At 44.9% G+C, this 14309-nt stretch overlaps 2 protein-coding genes across 9 annotated transcripts in view; both read right to left on the bottom strand.

Annotated features, from left to right (window-relative positions):
- LOC120832092 (uncharacterized) overlaps window positions 1-9436 on the bottom strand; it is a 73949-nt gene extending 64513 nt beyond the window's left edge. Inside the window, exon 1 of the mRNA XM_040198130.2 lies at window positions 9082-9436. Within this exon, the coding sequence (XP_040054064.2) occupies window positions 9082-9205 (124 nt within the window). The 5' untranslated portion in view covers window positions 9206-9436. The remainder of the gene's footprint in view (window positions 1-9081) is intronic.
- A 633-nt stretch (window positions 9437-10069) lies between these two features.
- The window catches only part of cacna1bb (calcium channel, voltage-dependent, N type, alpha 1B subunit, b), a 128065-nt gene continuing 123825 nt past the window's right edge, over window positions 10070-14309 (bottom strand). For 7 of the 8 annotated variants that reach the window (XM_078088209.1, XM_078088204.1, XM_078088203.1 and 4 more), the window contains one exon: window positions 10070-14079. In XM_078088209.1, coding sequence (XP_077944335.1) covers window positions 13519-14079 — 561 coding nt within the window. In that variant the 3' untranslated portion in view covers window positions 10070-13518. The remainder of the gene's footprint in view (window positions 14080-14309) is intronic. The other variant, XM_078088210.1, reaches the window with a different exon arrangement.

Below are 14309 nucleotides of genomic sequence, written 5' to 3'. Positions count from 1 at the left end.
AATTCTCAAGTTCCATCTCTCGCTAAATTGTAGCACTATGACACACGAGAGGATCAGAGATTTCGGCTGAATGAAATAAGCTCCATGTTTTCAGACGTGAACCCGACAGTCCTTTCGTCACACAGGCACCTGCCCGTCCAGCTCAGAGGCCCCGATCCACCTCTGGACTCTAGAAGACCAGGGACGACGGGACCCAACGACAAGGACATCTGGACTTTGCAGACAGGCGGACAGACCTGCCACACAAACAGCACCTGTGGTAATCCAGTGGTCTGTGTCCTACCGGCAGCGTGAGGGGATCTCTAACAATGGTGGGGCCCCCCAGACAGACAGTGAGGACAAAACCGTGAAAATGCAGGAATAAAAGACAGTCATTGTTATTACACGCTCATTAACAATACAGACGTGTTCTCAACCCTTTTAGCAGCCTCAAGGACCACACAGCCCGATGAAGCGCGTGTCAGCTGAACACGCAGAAAGCCTTCAGTACATAAAAGGTTAGAATAATACATGTGCAGAGCGCGGGGAGGGCAGGGCGACCTGTATTTCACATGAGATGAGGAAAGCAGAGACGGGGCTGTTGGTAAGTCAGAGGAGCTCCTCTCAACTGGAGTGGAGATCTCGGGGACGTCATCTAAAAGAGGCCACTCTACATCCATAGTTCATTTCAGCTTCACGCACTCTCCACAGAATCAATTAATAGATCATTTGCAGCTTGCTGAGTTTGCTGATTTATTTTCCTAAAACGGTTAACCACTGTGAATAAACAGATCTCCAAATTGCATCAGCGATACTGTTTTATGTTACATTACAAGCAACCAGATTTAGACGCCTACGTTTCAAGCTAGAACCTGAATGTGTTTTCATAGTGACAAATGAAACAGGATCCTGGACTGTCGGTGTCCGGGAACGGAACCAGAACACTGAGTCTCTACCTCAGCGTGTCTGTCTCCAACAGACCTGTTCTGTGTGTAATAAGAACGACACTAACCTCATATCAGTGACATGTCCGCTTCTCATAACGTAGGACTTTTTCACCAAGATGCAACGTTTAGCCACTTTGCTACGGCTGGAAATGTCTTGAAACCCGCTGGACGGAAGGCCACAAAATGTACCCCTAAGATTTGATTATTCCATGTGACTGACTGCAAAAGTCAACACTGCCTTCATGACATTTCCCTGTCTCGTTACGGCTATCGTTACCTTCCAGAGCACCAGGGACGGGGTAAGAAAACACCACAGTTATATTGACAAAGCCATGTAAGTGCTTGTAAAAAAACTCTTGTAAAAATCTTTACAAGTCTCACTCAGTTTTGTCGAATGGCCTGTTGCTGTTTGCATCCTGACCCCGAGGTCAACTTCAGTTGAGTTGGTTCCTCTTTAAGTCTCCTGCGGACCAAGGACTTGTCGAAAGGTCGTAAGGGTTCAGGGGGGTTAATCACAGGGCTGCCTAGTAGGTGACACAGTAACACGGCTTGGAAAAGACCAATTCCCTTTGTTTTGTTACAGCTAAATCAGCTTGCCTTCAACAAGCGCAGGACTCTGGAAATACAACCGTCCAAACTACAAAAAGGAGGAGGACACAGCCGGCAGACCTTCATGAAAGCTGTTAAATGGATTCTCACGTAAAGTACGTCCTCAGACTGATGGACACGGCGACCACATCACATTTACGCTGACAGGCTCACGTGTGTTTGTGCGTCGTTTCTCTGGATGTCTGTCAGCAGCAGAGACGGTTACCTGAGACATGAGAAGCAGGGCACCCTGCTTAACACTTAGGACCTTTAGGCAGATATGATGCATGTGTGGTGTATGATACGCTTTTGTGGCAGGAGCCGGTTATATTTACGCACAAAGCGAGTTCTCCTAGTTTCCTTAATAGGGGCATCTACGTTTTGACATTGGACGGCGTTCTCTTACACATTCGTCACACGGGACATATAAATTTTTTTGTAGGAAAGAATAGAATTTGTTTGTGTAGCAGAATGATCTTTGAGTTAAAGGTTCTCGGTTCAAAGATTTGTAACAGTAGCAGTAAAAAGGCACAATAATACTTTTAATGCAAAAGTGCACAAAAAATATCTTGTCCCTAAAGTCAATGAATAATCTTGATAAGTAACTGTTTCCACAATATTGATTAAAAGATATTCTGATGATTTCTGATGAACGTTTTTAGATGTTGCAAACGTAATCTGGTTGACTGCACATCTTATAGCTCATTAGAGTGACAGCAGCACATCACGTCAATATTATTTCCATTGTGACTTAAGCATAATCGGCTCCTGGGTATCAAAGCACGGTTGCATAAAGCTTGACTTCACTCCTCAAGTAAACTCCTGTTAGCTCAACACGCACCGACTGCCATCCGCACTCTGTGAAAGCATGTGTGTGTAGAAGGGGTTAATACTCTATGCACATAAATCAAGCTAAACAGTGTGACAGGAATGTAGCTGGCAGAGCCTTGATCTGAAACATGTCAGTCTGCACACGTACAATCTCATGTCTCTTGAGAATGTGCTGCAGACTGAGCGGCTGAAACAAGCACAACCATTTGCATTGTGTGCCTTCCATTGTTCATTGTCCACAGGCTTTTTTTGCGGGCGCATGCCGCTGAAATGCACTTTTACTGTACTGTTCAGGACATTGAGCAATTACATGAGGTCAAGGCCAAGATGAAAGAACCCTTTCTTATGTCAATTTGATGACGGCTTAAGGTAAAATGTAATGCAAACAGAAGTGGCTTTAAATTTGGTACATGGCATCGACGTAATACAGGACAAAGCTTTAGCGGTAGTTTTCTCCTGTTAAATGTTTATGTCAACGCCAGGTATCGTCATTTTTACTCACAGAATCCTTAAAGGATAAAAAATGTTTCACCAAGCTGGTTTTTACTGAAAGAAAAGTAAACCTGCATTCTTTCTACCGGCCATCAGGAAGCGACTCTGGTTACAAAAAGTCAGATTGCATGAAAGCTTATGAGAACAGGACCCTTCTTCCCTCACTAAACATTAACAATCTAATTTATGGTATTTTTATATAGAGCATGATGTTCATTTAAAGTAAAATAGACAAACAGTACCAATTACCACCTTTATTCCTACAGAAAACCACAACGGTTACTTCTTCATCCTTCATTCATTCAGCACAAACAGCTGGTTAATGTCTCCTTTTTCAGGGCAAACTGCTTTGAGTGGAGTAGCAAAGGGCTGCGCAGGCGATGAATACAGAAAGCAAGGCAGGAACAAACACTGCAGGGCTGCTAAAACTAAGAAAAGAAAATGTGAGCAGTGAAGGCGACACACCGAGCCGAGACGTCATAACAAATCAATCACATTGGAGTAAACAAACGCTGAACAGGTAGAACGGCGTCCTGACAGACGGCGACTGAGAGGAGTTTAAAAAGGTGACGGGTTCACCCGCTGGAGGGTGACGAGAAAAGAAGAAAGAAAACAAAACTAGTTGAGTCTTTTCCTCCGGCTGTCCCGCCTACGATCTGCTATTCCGTTACTCATAACGCAGTCGTCACCTGAGGTCCGTCATCCGTCACCTTCAGCCAAACCGATAAAGATAAGCATCTGCACGTGTCCATCGCAGCGGAGGACGTTTGTGAACACGTCCAGGGACGTTCATCTCAACCATCGCACTGTTCGTTTCACCAAGAGACCCGTTCGCTTCACCACGCAGGAAAATACACATTCAAACAGCATAATGAGCCAGTGGCATTTCTTAAGCCTTCGCAGTGCCAGGTGATCATTCAAGAACAACACTCCCGTTATCTAAATCCGTTTAGTGTCAATAAGCCCCCAAAGAAAACTAAAATGATTGCGTAACCAAATCCTGGTAAATGGATGCGATGCCTCTCCACTGCGCTGCCCTCCTCAAAATGTTACAAACCCTCGTAAAAACGCTTCCCATCAGTGACGTGTTTCTGTCATAAGGAGGAACATGCCAGATGTAGTTTATATACAGTATGCAGGTGTGTTTAACACAGCGCATGAATGGCATATTCTACTCTACGGGGACAGCGAGGACTCTTTTGCCTCCATGGTGTCACTCAGAGGTCACAGAAACACACATGGAACAGCAGAACAGCAGGTCTGTACTCTTACAGGGATCAGTTTTATGTGGCGGGGGGGAAAAGGGAAACTGTGTGGCAAAGACGAGAATTAAGGGCATGTGTGCGTCTGACTGGTATGAAACAACATTGAATCACCTGGCATCTATTTTGTGGAACACGAGCGTATTAAGGCAGTTGCACATGTCACAGCTGCAGCAGTAAAACTGGCCTCTTGGCTCCACCTTGACTTTTTTTTTCATGATGAATAACAATAATATGATAGCTTAAACGCTTCCCACGGGGGAAATGGTTGCCAAATAGAGTCAGGCCCTGCTGTTAGAAACCAGTGTGCAGCAGATTGATGACTGCACGCCTGCCAGGGTTGAAGACACTCGTGCCAGAGCCGTGCCAAGTGCGGTCACCGAAACCTCTGCTACGCTAACCATCGTTCGGAGGCAGCAATCAATCGAGCTCCATCCAACACTCCGGGTCCAGGTGGGGCAAGACAAAACAAAAAAGTGTTGAGTCCTGCAGCCGCAGACGTTTCACTGGCACTTCTCCCTCTGGGTTTCAATCATATTCTCATGGCATCATTGTAAGCTACTTTTGATCAGCCCGACGGGTGGGGGTCGGGGGTCGGGGGGGGTGCTATTAGTCGCTACGTCTGCGGTGGTGAGCGCGCACGCGTGTCCGTGCGTGCGTTAACATGTCGGGCCGAAGCACCGAATGGGGCAGAGACCACTTGTATAGTCTGGTGGGGGTCCCAGTAAGCCAGAACCCTCAGAATGCGTTCAGGGGCACCTCAGACATGAGAGCGCTTAATGCACACGAAACTGGGTGTCTGTGGAGTTAACAATGTAATCTATCCAGGAGGATTCTTTCTATGACGTTTGACAGTTTAATGGGCCTTTGATTATATAAACTACCTCCTTGACCAGCTCTGTCCTTGATGACTGGTTTGTACTGTGACAGGACAAGCAGTGCAAGGATCTGCTCCCCGAGCGAGAAAACAGCAGCCCAAGTGCGAAACGCAGGTACTTACCATGTAAATTCATGTGTTTTTACATATATTCATTTTATTTAACGGCTAGGACTATGCAGAATCATTTACAAGGGTGTTTGAGTCATGCAGGTTAATTCTAATCTCCAGTTTACGGAATAGTGGAAACATCATACACTTACTGCAAGCAGCCTTTATCTGTAATAACCTCTAATATCAAATTTCAATCACCACGTGTGACATGCAGAAAAAAAAGGAAAGCACAAAATGATGTAGCGAAAGAACATTAATAATAGTTTACCCATCTGTTTGTTGATTATCACTGATTATAAATACACAGATACTGAAAATAGAAATGACCACTATCACAATTACATTAGGAAATGTTTCACATCAACACAACTGACACCAGGTTCACATGATCATCATTAGCCCTTTTCATGATACCCCGAGGCCAGTGTTTAACATTTACATGCTACAAAAAACAAAACAAAAAAACATACAACTGCTGCACAGAGAAGAGACACAATGAGGTGCTTCAGCACTGGAGTCAAGCGGAACCACTGACAGGACGGCTCGGGTCAAAACATCTATAAATTGCTCTTTACTACATAAATCTGCGTGTTTGTGTTTGACAGGCTGCAATGTGTCTGCAGGCTCTTTGTGGCCCTTTAAGGCCAAAGGGAGACAAATAGAGGAAAGGACACCATAAGAAAGAGGTTGCTGAGGTAAAGTAGGTAAATGTTTTCTTCAAAATTTCAAAAAGCCCCTTCCTTTGTTCACCTTTAATGGCAAACATGTGAGGGACGGAGCGCTATCACCTCGTTCTTTCTGCCATCTGGTTCCAGTTGGCCTGAGAGGAGATTGCAGGCGATGAGGGAGGTTCTGATCCAACATGTGCTTTGCACCTACACACGACGCTTACCACAAGCTGCGACCCGCTGCGCTCCGCGCCGAGGACCCGGGTCTGTGTGTGTAGCAGGGAACGTTACGCCGTACGCGCCAAGGCATGTGGGCCCCTGCCCGGTTAAAGCTGGCTAATGGGCCCCAGATCAGGGCTCACCAAGCGCTAAGGCCCAGGATCAGGTTTCATTGGATACAGATGCCTGCTTGTGGATCTGGCGTTATATTGGCAGTGACATCATCAGCTCGACCTGCTGGAAAAGCACGAGCGTGTCGGTGACACGGCGGGCGCTGGGCTTCTGATCTGGTTTCCGAGCATGGCCATGTGTCAGAAGTTCTTCCAAGAGTACCAAATTAATTTAAATGATGACCATGCCTGATGTAGATGGAGTTATAAAACTTTTTTTTTTTTTTTTTTTTAAATGGTGGGCCTCCCAGATGTTTGCGTTACACTTTTTAAACTTGATTAGCACCTTTGTATTGAAAGTAACACTTTCTTAACCAACTGCTTGATATGCAGGTTCAGTTAAAAATGCTAAAAAATAAAAAATAAAAAAATATAAATGAATCTTAAGGCTTAATGTAAGATTAATGCACATTGTGAAACAATGTCAAAAAAGAAACCTCAGCTATTCATCCTCTTTGCTCCACAGAATGTTTGAATTAAAAACCAAACCAAATCATCCGATTGGTTCATGTTTCACGTTCATGGTTCTATTCATTCACCCAAATTTTGATCAGCAGGCAGAACACAAGTTCTCTATTAAGGCTGGAATCTTTTAACTTTTATTAAAACAAATGTAATAGTACATTCACATTGGATCCTAACTAAAGCTGTAAGGATACTTCAATAAAACAAATTCCATTGCAATCTGTCTGGCGGCTTTGGAGATTCCTTCACTGTCAGACATCCCAAGGCCTCAACGCTAGCAGGGAAAAGCCTTTTTAAAGTTGGATCCTCTGAAGCGTGTTCTGTGAAATGATTCCTTCTCAAACTCCCAAAGTCTGCACTTGAGACGCAGTTCAGAGCCGTTTTTACTGCCGGAGTTACTTACTCTCACACTGCAGGTCAGGAAGGTGCGGCGCTGGGGGACTTTAGAGGGGCGGACCAGCCAGCGGGAGCGCAGTCCGTCCGCTGCTGCGAGCGCCACGGGTATACCCATGTATGATGTAATGCACCGAGGGGAGCAGGTGGGCGATACAGACAACGTAAAACGCTCCAACAGCTGTTATCATACTGCACTCCAGGGAATCCCGTCTCGTCGGGTCAGAGGTTCCAGATATCTGGACATGGCTCTCTCTCTCTCGAAGGATGGATACATGGATTGCTGAATCGGTCGATTGGAGATGGCAGACGCCTGATGCAAGATTCTAGGAGCCTAAAAAGGACTGGCAATCAATTCTGACACAACACACAATGTTGTGTCTGCGGTGAAGTGAGGAAGGTACGAGACAAATGGTGAACGGCTTCAGTCATGTTTTGTGTTTCTACCCAAAGCGCTTTGCTCAGCTGCTAGAATGCAGAAGCCGGCCTCAACATCTGGAGCATTTAGGGGTTCAGAGACAGTTTGGGATTAGTGGACATACCGCTTCATCTCCTGAGCCCAGAACTGAGCTCCACAGCACACGTTTGCTCCAAGTGATCTAAAATGAGCTTTCATTGGATGTGCACAAATCACAAATCTCCCCCAAAGACGAGCTCAGTTACGAAGGAAACCCAACTACAACAAAGCAAACAGAGATTGTGCCAGCGGTGTTACGTAATCAGCCCAGACAGTGATATCTAGCTAGAGTTTACACGAGGGCTTTCGCACGGCCATCAACAGTAACACACTGAAAACATTCTACACGCTGGGTTCAATCAGCGCGCTCGTCGCTCTAATCCAAACTCTCAGCTGGCTCACTGACATCTGTTTGAGTCTCCGGTGGGTCTCCGACACACAGATGATTGCAGTGAAATGGGATAAAATAAAAAATAACGGGGGGAGGCTGTGTGTGATGCTGTTGAATAATCAAAAAACGTTAAAACAACTCTCAGCTCAGACAATGTAAAGCTACAGCCTCAAAATGACCAAATGGGTCCATACATCGAAAGTACCGACGAGACGGACGAGACGGACAATAGAGGGATGTTGAGATTAACTCAGACTGCCTGGCAGCAAAGACGCATTCCATGTGATTTGATAACTGTGGATGATTTTTTGGCTTCAGTCCTCACATGTTTTTTTTTTCCCCCCTGCAGAATGAAGTCATTTTGTGTTAAAGTTAAATCTCCTTTGGGCAACTTACAAGGAATCGACGTATGAATCACATTGTGCCCGTTCCTCTGTGGACGTCTACCTGAGATAAAAGATCTCCGCTCCAACTGATTTAAAGACTTTGGCAAAGGTGCACGCTGTGAGGCGAGACGGCACATTAATTAAACACTTTAAATTTATGCTTTAAGGGCTTAGAATTCATGAGCAGACTTGTTGGTGTGAAATTAATACCTGCAGGCTGGTAATTTCAATACAAAGTGGGCTAATAACATTCTTAATTTGAGTTTGTTTTTGTTTTTTTCCCTCAAGAAGTTACAGCAGTTGAACTATTAAATGTGACCCATCCAGTTATCCACTCAGCTTAAACACAAACTTTGATCCACACACACACACACACACACACACACACACACACACACTGCGCAGAGCCAATGACGTCATGGACGTAATGAACGTCAAAGAGCCTCCAGCCAGCATGGAGCGTTTGTTCCTCCTGGCTCACAGCTCACAGAGGATGGAGAGGAAGCACAGCAGGACGCTTCCTTCCAGAGGTGACGTGACGTGTGACGTAGCAGCTACATGCTCAGGGTTTGGATGACGTACGAGGGATGCTGTTAAAGGCACGCGCCATAGGCGGGAAACGGAGGGTTAGCTTAGCGTTACCTGTGCTAGCAGCAGCTGTGTTAAGCCGTGTGTTGCCCTAAAACATGACTGACGTTAGTCGGAGGGAACTTTTTTAAAGAGCCGCTAATAGTAAATAGTAAAAAAAAGTATGTGGTGAAACAAAGTGACGTTAGCGCGTTTATTGCGCGCAGGTGTCTCACTAGCTCGGTGGGCGCCACGGGCGTCTTACCCACTCTTACCTGTGTGAAGCATCCCGGAGCCGGACTCGCCTCCAAACTCCGCCGGTGCATCTTCAGGTGCGGCGGGGCTCGTGGTTACGAGCCCGAGAAGGCAAAGTGTCCATTTTAACAACCCGCGGAACATCCTCCGTGGTTTGACACCCTATTTTTATAAGTAAGATTTAACCGCACGCGAATAAGCGAGCCAGACACGTGTTCTAGATTAAAATAATAATAATAATTCTAAAGAGGTAGTTCTCATTACAAATAAGTTGTTTCTTGAACTTGGAGTGCGATGCAGAGTGACTTGTCATCCTCTCCTCCTCCTGCCCCTCCTGCTCCTCAGCAGCAGCTTCTCTCCTCTTGACCTGCAGCTGCATCACTTCACAGACGCGCCAAACGGGGACGACCGAGGCCCCGCCCCCATACTGTGATGTGGACCAATTAAAATCCTGCAGGGCCTCCGCCCATTTAGTGCAGAGGAATCTCTGCAGATTGATCCCTTTTGTTGGTCTCTGAAGAGACATTTGGGCCTTCCATCCCTGCAGCATGAGACACATGAAGCTGTAGCTGAATGACCAATGAGCTTAGAGTCCCCGTAAAGCTAAGGGGGCGACATTATAAGTAATTATGTTCATTTGATGACACATCCAGATTTGACTAATTCCTCCAGAACTAATGTAGACATAATACAAGTAATCAAAGTGATCAACAGGTTAACGTATCGATCACGAACCCAACCAACCTGTAGAGGAATTGAACTGGATGTAAACTTGAGTTCTGCTCCAGTTGATTAAATACAAAGAAACATCAAGATCTAATTAGTCCCTTATTTAATCTTTTCTTTTTTTTTAAGCATTAGAAAAATCCAATTTCATTCACTCAGGTACTTGCACTCTATTTAAATATAAATCTTTGTTATAGTTGTATATATATTCAAATTCAATAGGATGCTCTCAACTAACTCAACCGTAAGAACAAAACAATCATTACACATCTACATCATGCACTTTTATAATCATACCTCTTTATTCAAGGACACATATTTATATCAAATCTATGGGTACAGTTAAAATGACTGTGGCAGAGTCAATATCAGATCAGGCAGCGAAGGACTCAGTTACTTCAGAACTTGTTTCCAGCTTGGCAGCTCTGTGATGTAACGGTATTCCAGCAAGCTCCTCCTTCTTTCCTTTTCTTTTTTTTGTCTTCACGTGAAAAACATATACTGTGTGTTGATCAGAAAATACAACCAGGAAACAAATCGTACAAATCATGGACTGAATGAAGTCAAGCAAAGCCTCTTTTTTTAAGCACATGCACATTTCCATTTCAGAACATGCAAACGGGGCGTGTCCAGAGGGGGTAATAATAGCAAACTGTAAGAGGAACACTTGGCGACCTGCTCACGTTGGGGTTCTGAAACAGATGGACATCTGAGACGAGATGAACACAACTCTCTGCTCCCATGTGGCCACTTACAGCCGCGCTCGCAGACGAAAGACGATCTGTGACGTCACCTCTAAAAAGAACAGAGCCACCCTGAAGGTAAACCCGACTGCGGCGTCAAAAATGTCTCCTTTTTAGATAATCCATTAAATAGGTTGCACAGATATGACACAGCTCAAAGTGTAGACTTGAGTCGAAGTGACTCAATTAACACTAATATAGTTAAATGTGCAACATTTGTTACTCAACTAGATTCCTCTCTCACGCTCAAATCCCCTCACTCACAATGATGACATTGTATCCTCACTAGTTCCTCCATCAAACTGCATTCACCTGTAATATGTGTTTAAGCATAGTGATAATTTAATATTTTTTAAAACCCATTAGAGTTAAATGACTTAAGTAAGTAAATTACGTATTTGTGCGTGTGTGTGTGTGTATCCAAAGCCTGACTTAAAGGGGCTAGTTCTGATGCGCTGTAGAGCTCCATTGTTTCTAAAAGAAAAACAATCAAATACACATCAATGAGTTGCAATGACTTTTGCAGCGGCACACACACACTCTTTAAATTATTGGATCTCTCACCGTCCTCCTCCCCTTAAATAAAGACCGAAGCGTCCAATTCAACCACTGAAAATAGTCCCAAACAAATATACTATTTACCCCACGTGAATAATGTTTGCTAAAAAGCACCAAACCCAGCTGTTTTGTATCATGTACAATAACTGAGTGTTTTTAACACGTATCTTAAATTTGGTTTTACATTTTTAAAACTGTATTTTGTCAGAGCAGTACTTTGTGTCTTCATCATCATGATTATGATTAATTTTGAGCCAATGCACATACAGTAAGTACACCTACTGGCTGCCATGAGAGCAGCAAATTAGTATCAATCCGCAGGTAAAAATAGTGCTCAACATATTGATTTGATGAAAGCTAACTTCTGTCTTTAATCTCTGGGCAGATTACAATTTAGTGGCCCAATATCCTTATAATTTACTGCTGTTTAAGTGACAAACAAAACCTAAACGACTACTTGTGACTGAGTGACACAGATAAGGCAGAGGAATATAGTGAGAGACGGATTCACACATTGTTGGCTTTGGTCTTTTTATAGGATTTGTGGAACACAAGAAAATGCTGAAATATGAGTTGTTTTAAATAGAAGTAGATATGTCATAACCATTGAGAGAAGTGGGAAGCAAGCAAGACACAACGTGGGGTCCAGCTCGGCTCTTAAGGACACACTGCTGGACCTTTGCACTCATGTGGAGCAGCACTCGTACCACTAAAGGTTAATTCATTCTTGTGTCATTTGAGCACTAAACCCACTTTGTCAATCCCGTTCATCTGGCTTTCCAAGCAAATTTAAAAACCATCAAAAGCTCTTCAAAAACACAACTCAACCCAAGTCTGGAAAGAAGAGTTTTATATTTCGGGAGGATCTATCTGGGTAGGTGGCATGCAGTCAACTTGCCAACTTCAAAAATGCCCTGTGATTCACATACATCAGCTCGGACAGCATCTGTGCCTCAGGGCGTGTTGTCAGTTAAGTGTACATCACAAGATACATTTACAGTTTACAACTTTTCATACAGGAATGTAAAATTTGGTCGCAGTCACACCAAAGCCTGAACCTGGAGAATCCACAGGGTAAAGCTACAGGCCGGATGAAGTGTCGTCTTGTTGCATAGCCCTATTTTAAGTCAACAGTCTGCGGCAACAACACAACTCTTTATTGTACCTGTAAACACACAAACAGTCCCCTCTCCGGCAAAGCCTCACAAGAGTCCACAAGAAAGCAAACCCATGGAATTAGGGTAATCATGGCAGGGATGACATGCACGCTCGAGGAGGCAGAACTTTTGTTGATTAGAAATAAAAAAATGGCACTTTTCTGCATTCAGAAACCATTTCTGCCAACAGTTTGGCAGTATATTTGAAAGAGAAAGGCAAATGCTTACCACACACCCCTAAGCAAAAGTACAGACACTATTTTCTTTGACAAGTTCAAGACCCCGGCATGCACTACATTGCTTACTTTGGATCTGTAATTCCGACACACCTACAACAAGATTCAGTACAAAAAGAGTTAGTTTTTTTTTTTTTGCATTCTGTCCATTATACCAAATTCAAACTTTGTTCTCTACACCTTTTCTCAGCCGTAAATACTTACATCTCCGACTATATATATATATATATATATATATATATATATATATATATATATATATATATATAAATATATATATATATATATATTCAAGTCCATCTGACCAGGCTGCATCTTAATACATCTTGGAAAACGAGGCACTTGGTATTCAGCCACATGACGTCAGAACCTCAAAAATGTACACGTGGTACAATTTACAAAAAAAGCGATCGTGAAGTCTGGGCTCTAGTTCCATTCCAACCCCTTCTTTTGTTTTTCTAGCGGTCCCATAACTCATTGTGTCACTTTAAGACGTTCGTAAAATAGTTGATAATCTGCTCCGGTCCGAATTTGGGGAAAACCCCAAAGTAAAAGCCGAGGAAGAAAAGATAATTTGGCGAAAGCATCAACACAATCATGTTGAAACTCTTATCTCACCCCCACGGCAACTACAGAAAAAATGAATCATACAAAAATAAGAACAGTGTCGCGAGCAGCCGTATTAACCGCAGGACAGAGGCATTCGGATCAGTCTGAAACACACTTCATATTTCCACTCAAAGAACGAGGAGGTTTTGGCTTCTATCTTCTGCTCCATCACTGGTTTTACTGGCCGAGGCAGAATACTTAAGGGTCTTCACAGGTGCTATGATTTCAGTGCAAGTAAAGGGGGCAGAAAGTCATCAGTGTAAATCTTTTCTTGAAAGATTGTTGTATAAAAAGTAGAGTAACACTACAAAGCTTGAATGATTTCTGATCCTCTTTTACGACCCCTTGCAGTGGCTTTTTCCTCCATACATTTGCTTCCGTTCTCATCAGCTCGTCGGACCCGACACGAGCGCGCTGCCCGTCCCCGGTTAGCACCAGTCCTCCTCCTCCCTCTCCCTGAGACTTCCTGTTCCTCGGCCCCCAGGCCCGGACGCAGAGTTGACCCCGAGGGTGAAGTGGAACCCGTTGGGGACGGCGCCCGCTCTCCCCTGCGCGGCGGCCGAAGCGGCGGCTGCGTGGGAAGTTGATGCCGTGGTGGAGGCAGCGGTTCTGGCGGAGCGTCCCCTTCCGTGGCTGCTCACAGTGTCCTGGAAGTCCTCTTCAAGGAGGGCCTCTTGAGAGGCCACCTGCGACTGACGGTTCAAATTAGGGTCCGAACCGATGCGGGTGACCGGTATTGGGGACTCGTCGGTGCCCCAGTGTAGGCGATCGTGCTCTGAAAGGCCACGGCTGCAGCGAGTGTGGTGCCCCGTCGCGGCGGCGGCACCGGCACCGGCACCGGGCTGGAGCGGCGAGGAGTTGGCGGTCTTGTAGGACACGGCGGGACGGGGGGTGAGGGGCGTCTGTGGAAGCTGCCTGCGTCCGCGGCCCGGCGTGCTGGAACCAGAGGGGAGCGTTCCAGGGCCGGCTAGGACCACGCTGCTGCCATGCTGAGGAAACACACAGGACAGCAAAGACTGCAAGTAAACAAACATAAAAAACCCTGGAAATCGACCTCGCTGCAGTGATGTAGAAGCGTATTCCAGGGTGACTCAGCACACCGTCACATCACGGTTGGGTGTGGTTATAGGAGTAACCGAACACATGACCACATGCAACCACAAGCATCATCACTGGGGTTTCACAGAGGTGAAACAGGCTTTTACCCAGAGAGGGTTTT

Source organism: Gasterosteus aculeatus, chromosome 14 (assembly GCF_964276395.1).
Source record: "Gasterosteus aculeatus chromosome 14, fGasAcu3.hap1.1, whole genome shotgun sequence".
In the NCBI taxonomy this organism is placed as follows: domain Eukaryota; kingdom Metazoa; phylum Chordata; class Actinopteri; order Perciformes; family Gasterosteidae; genus Gasterosteus; species Gasterosteus aculeatus.
Note: the sequence above shows the minus strand (reverse complement) of the source record. Positions and strands in the feature narration are given on the sequence as shown.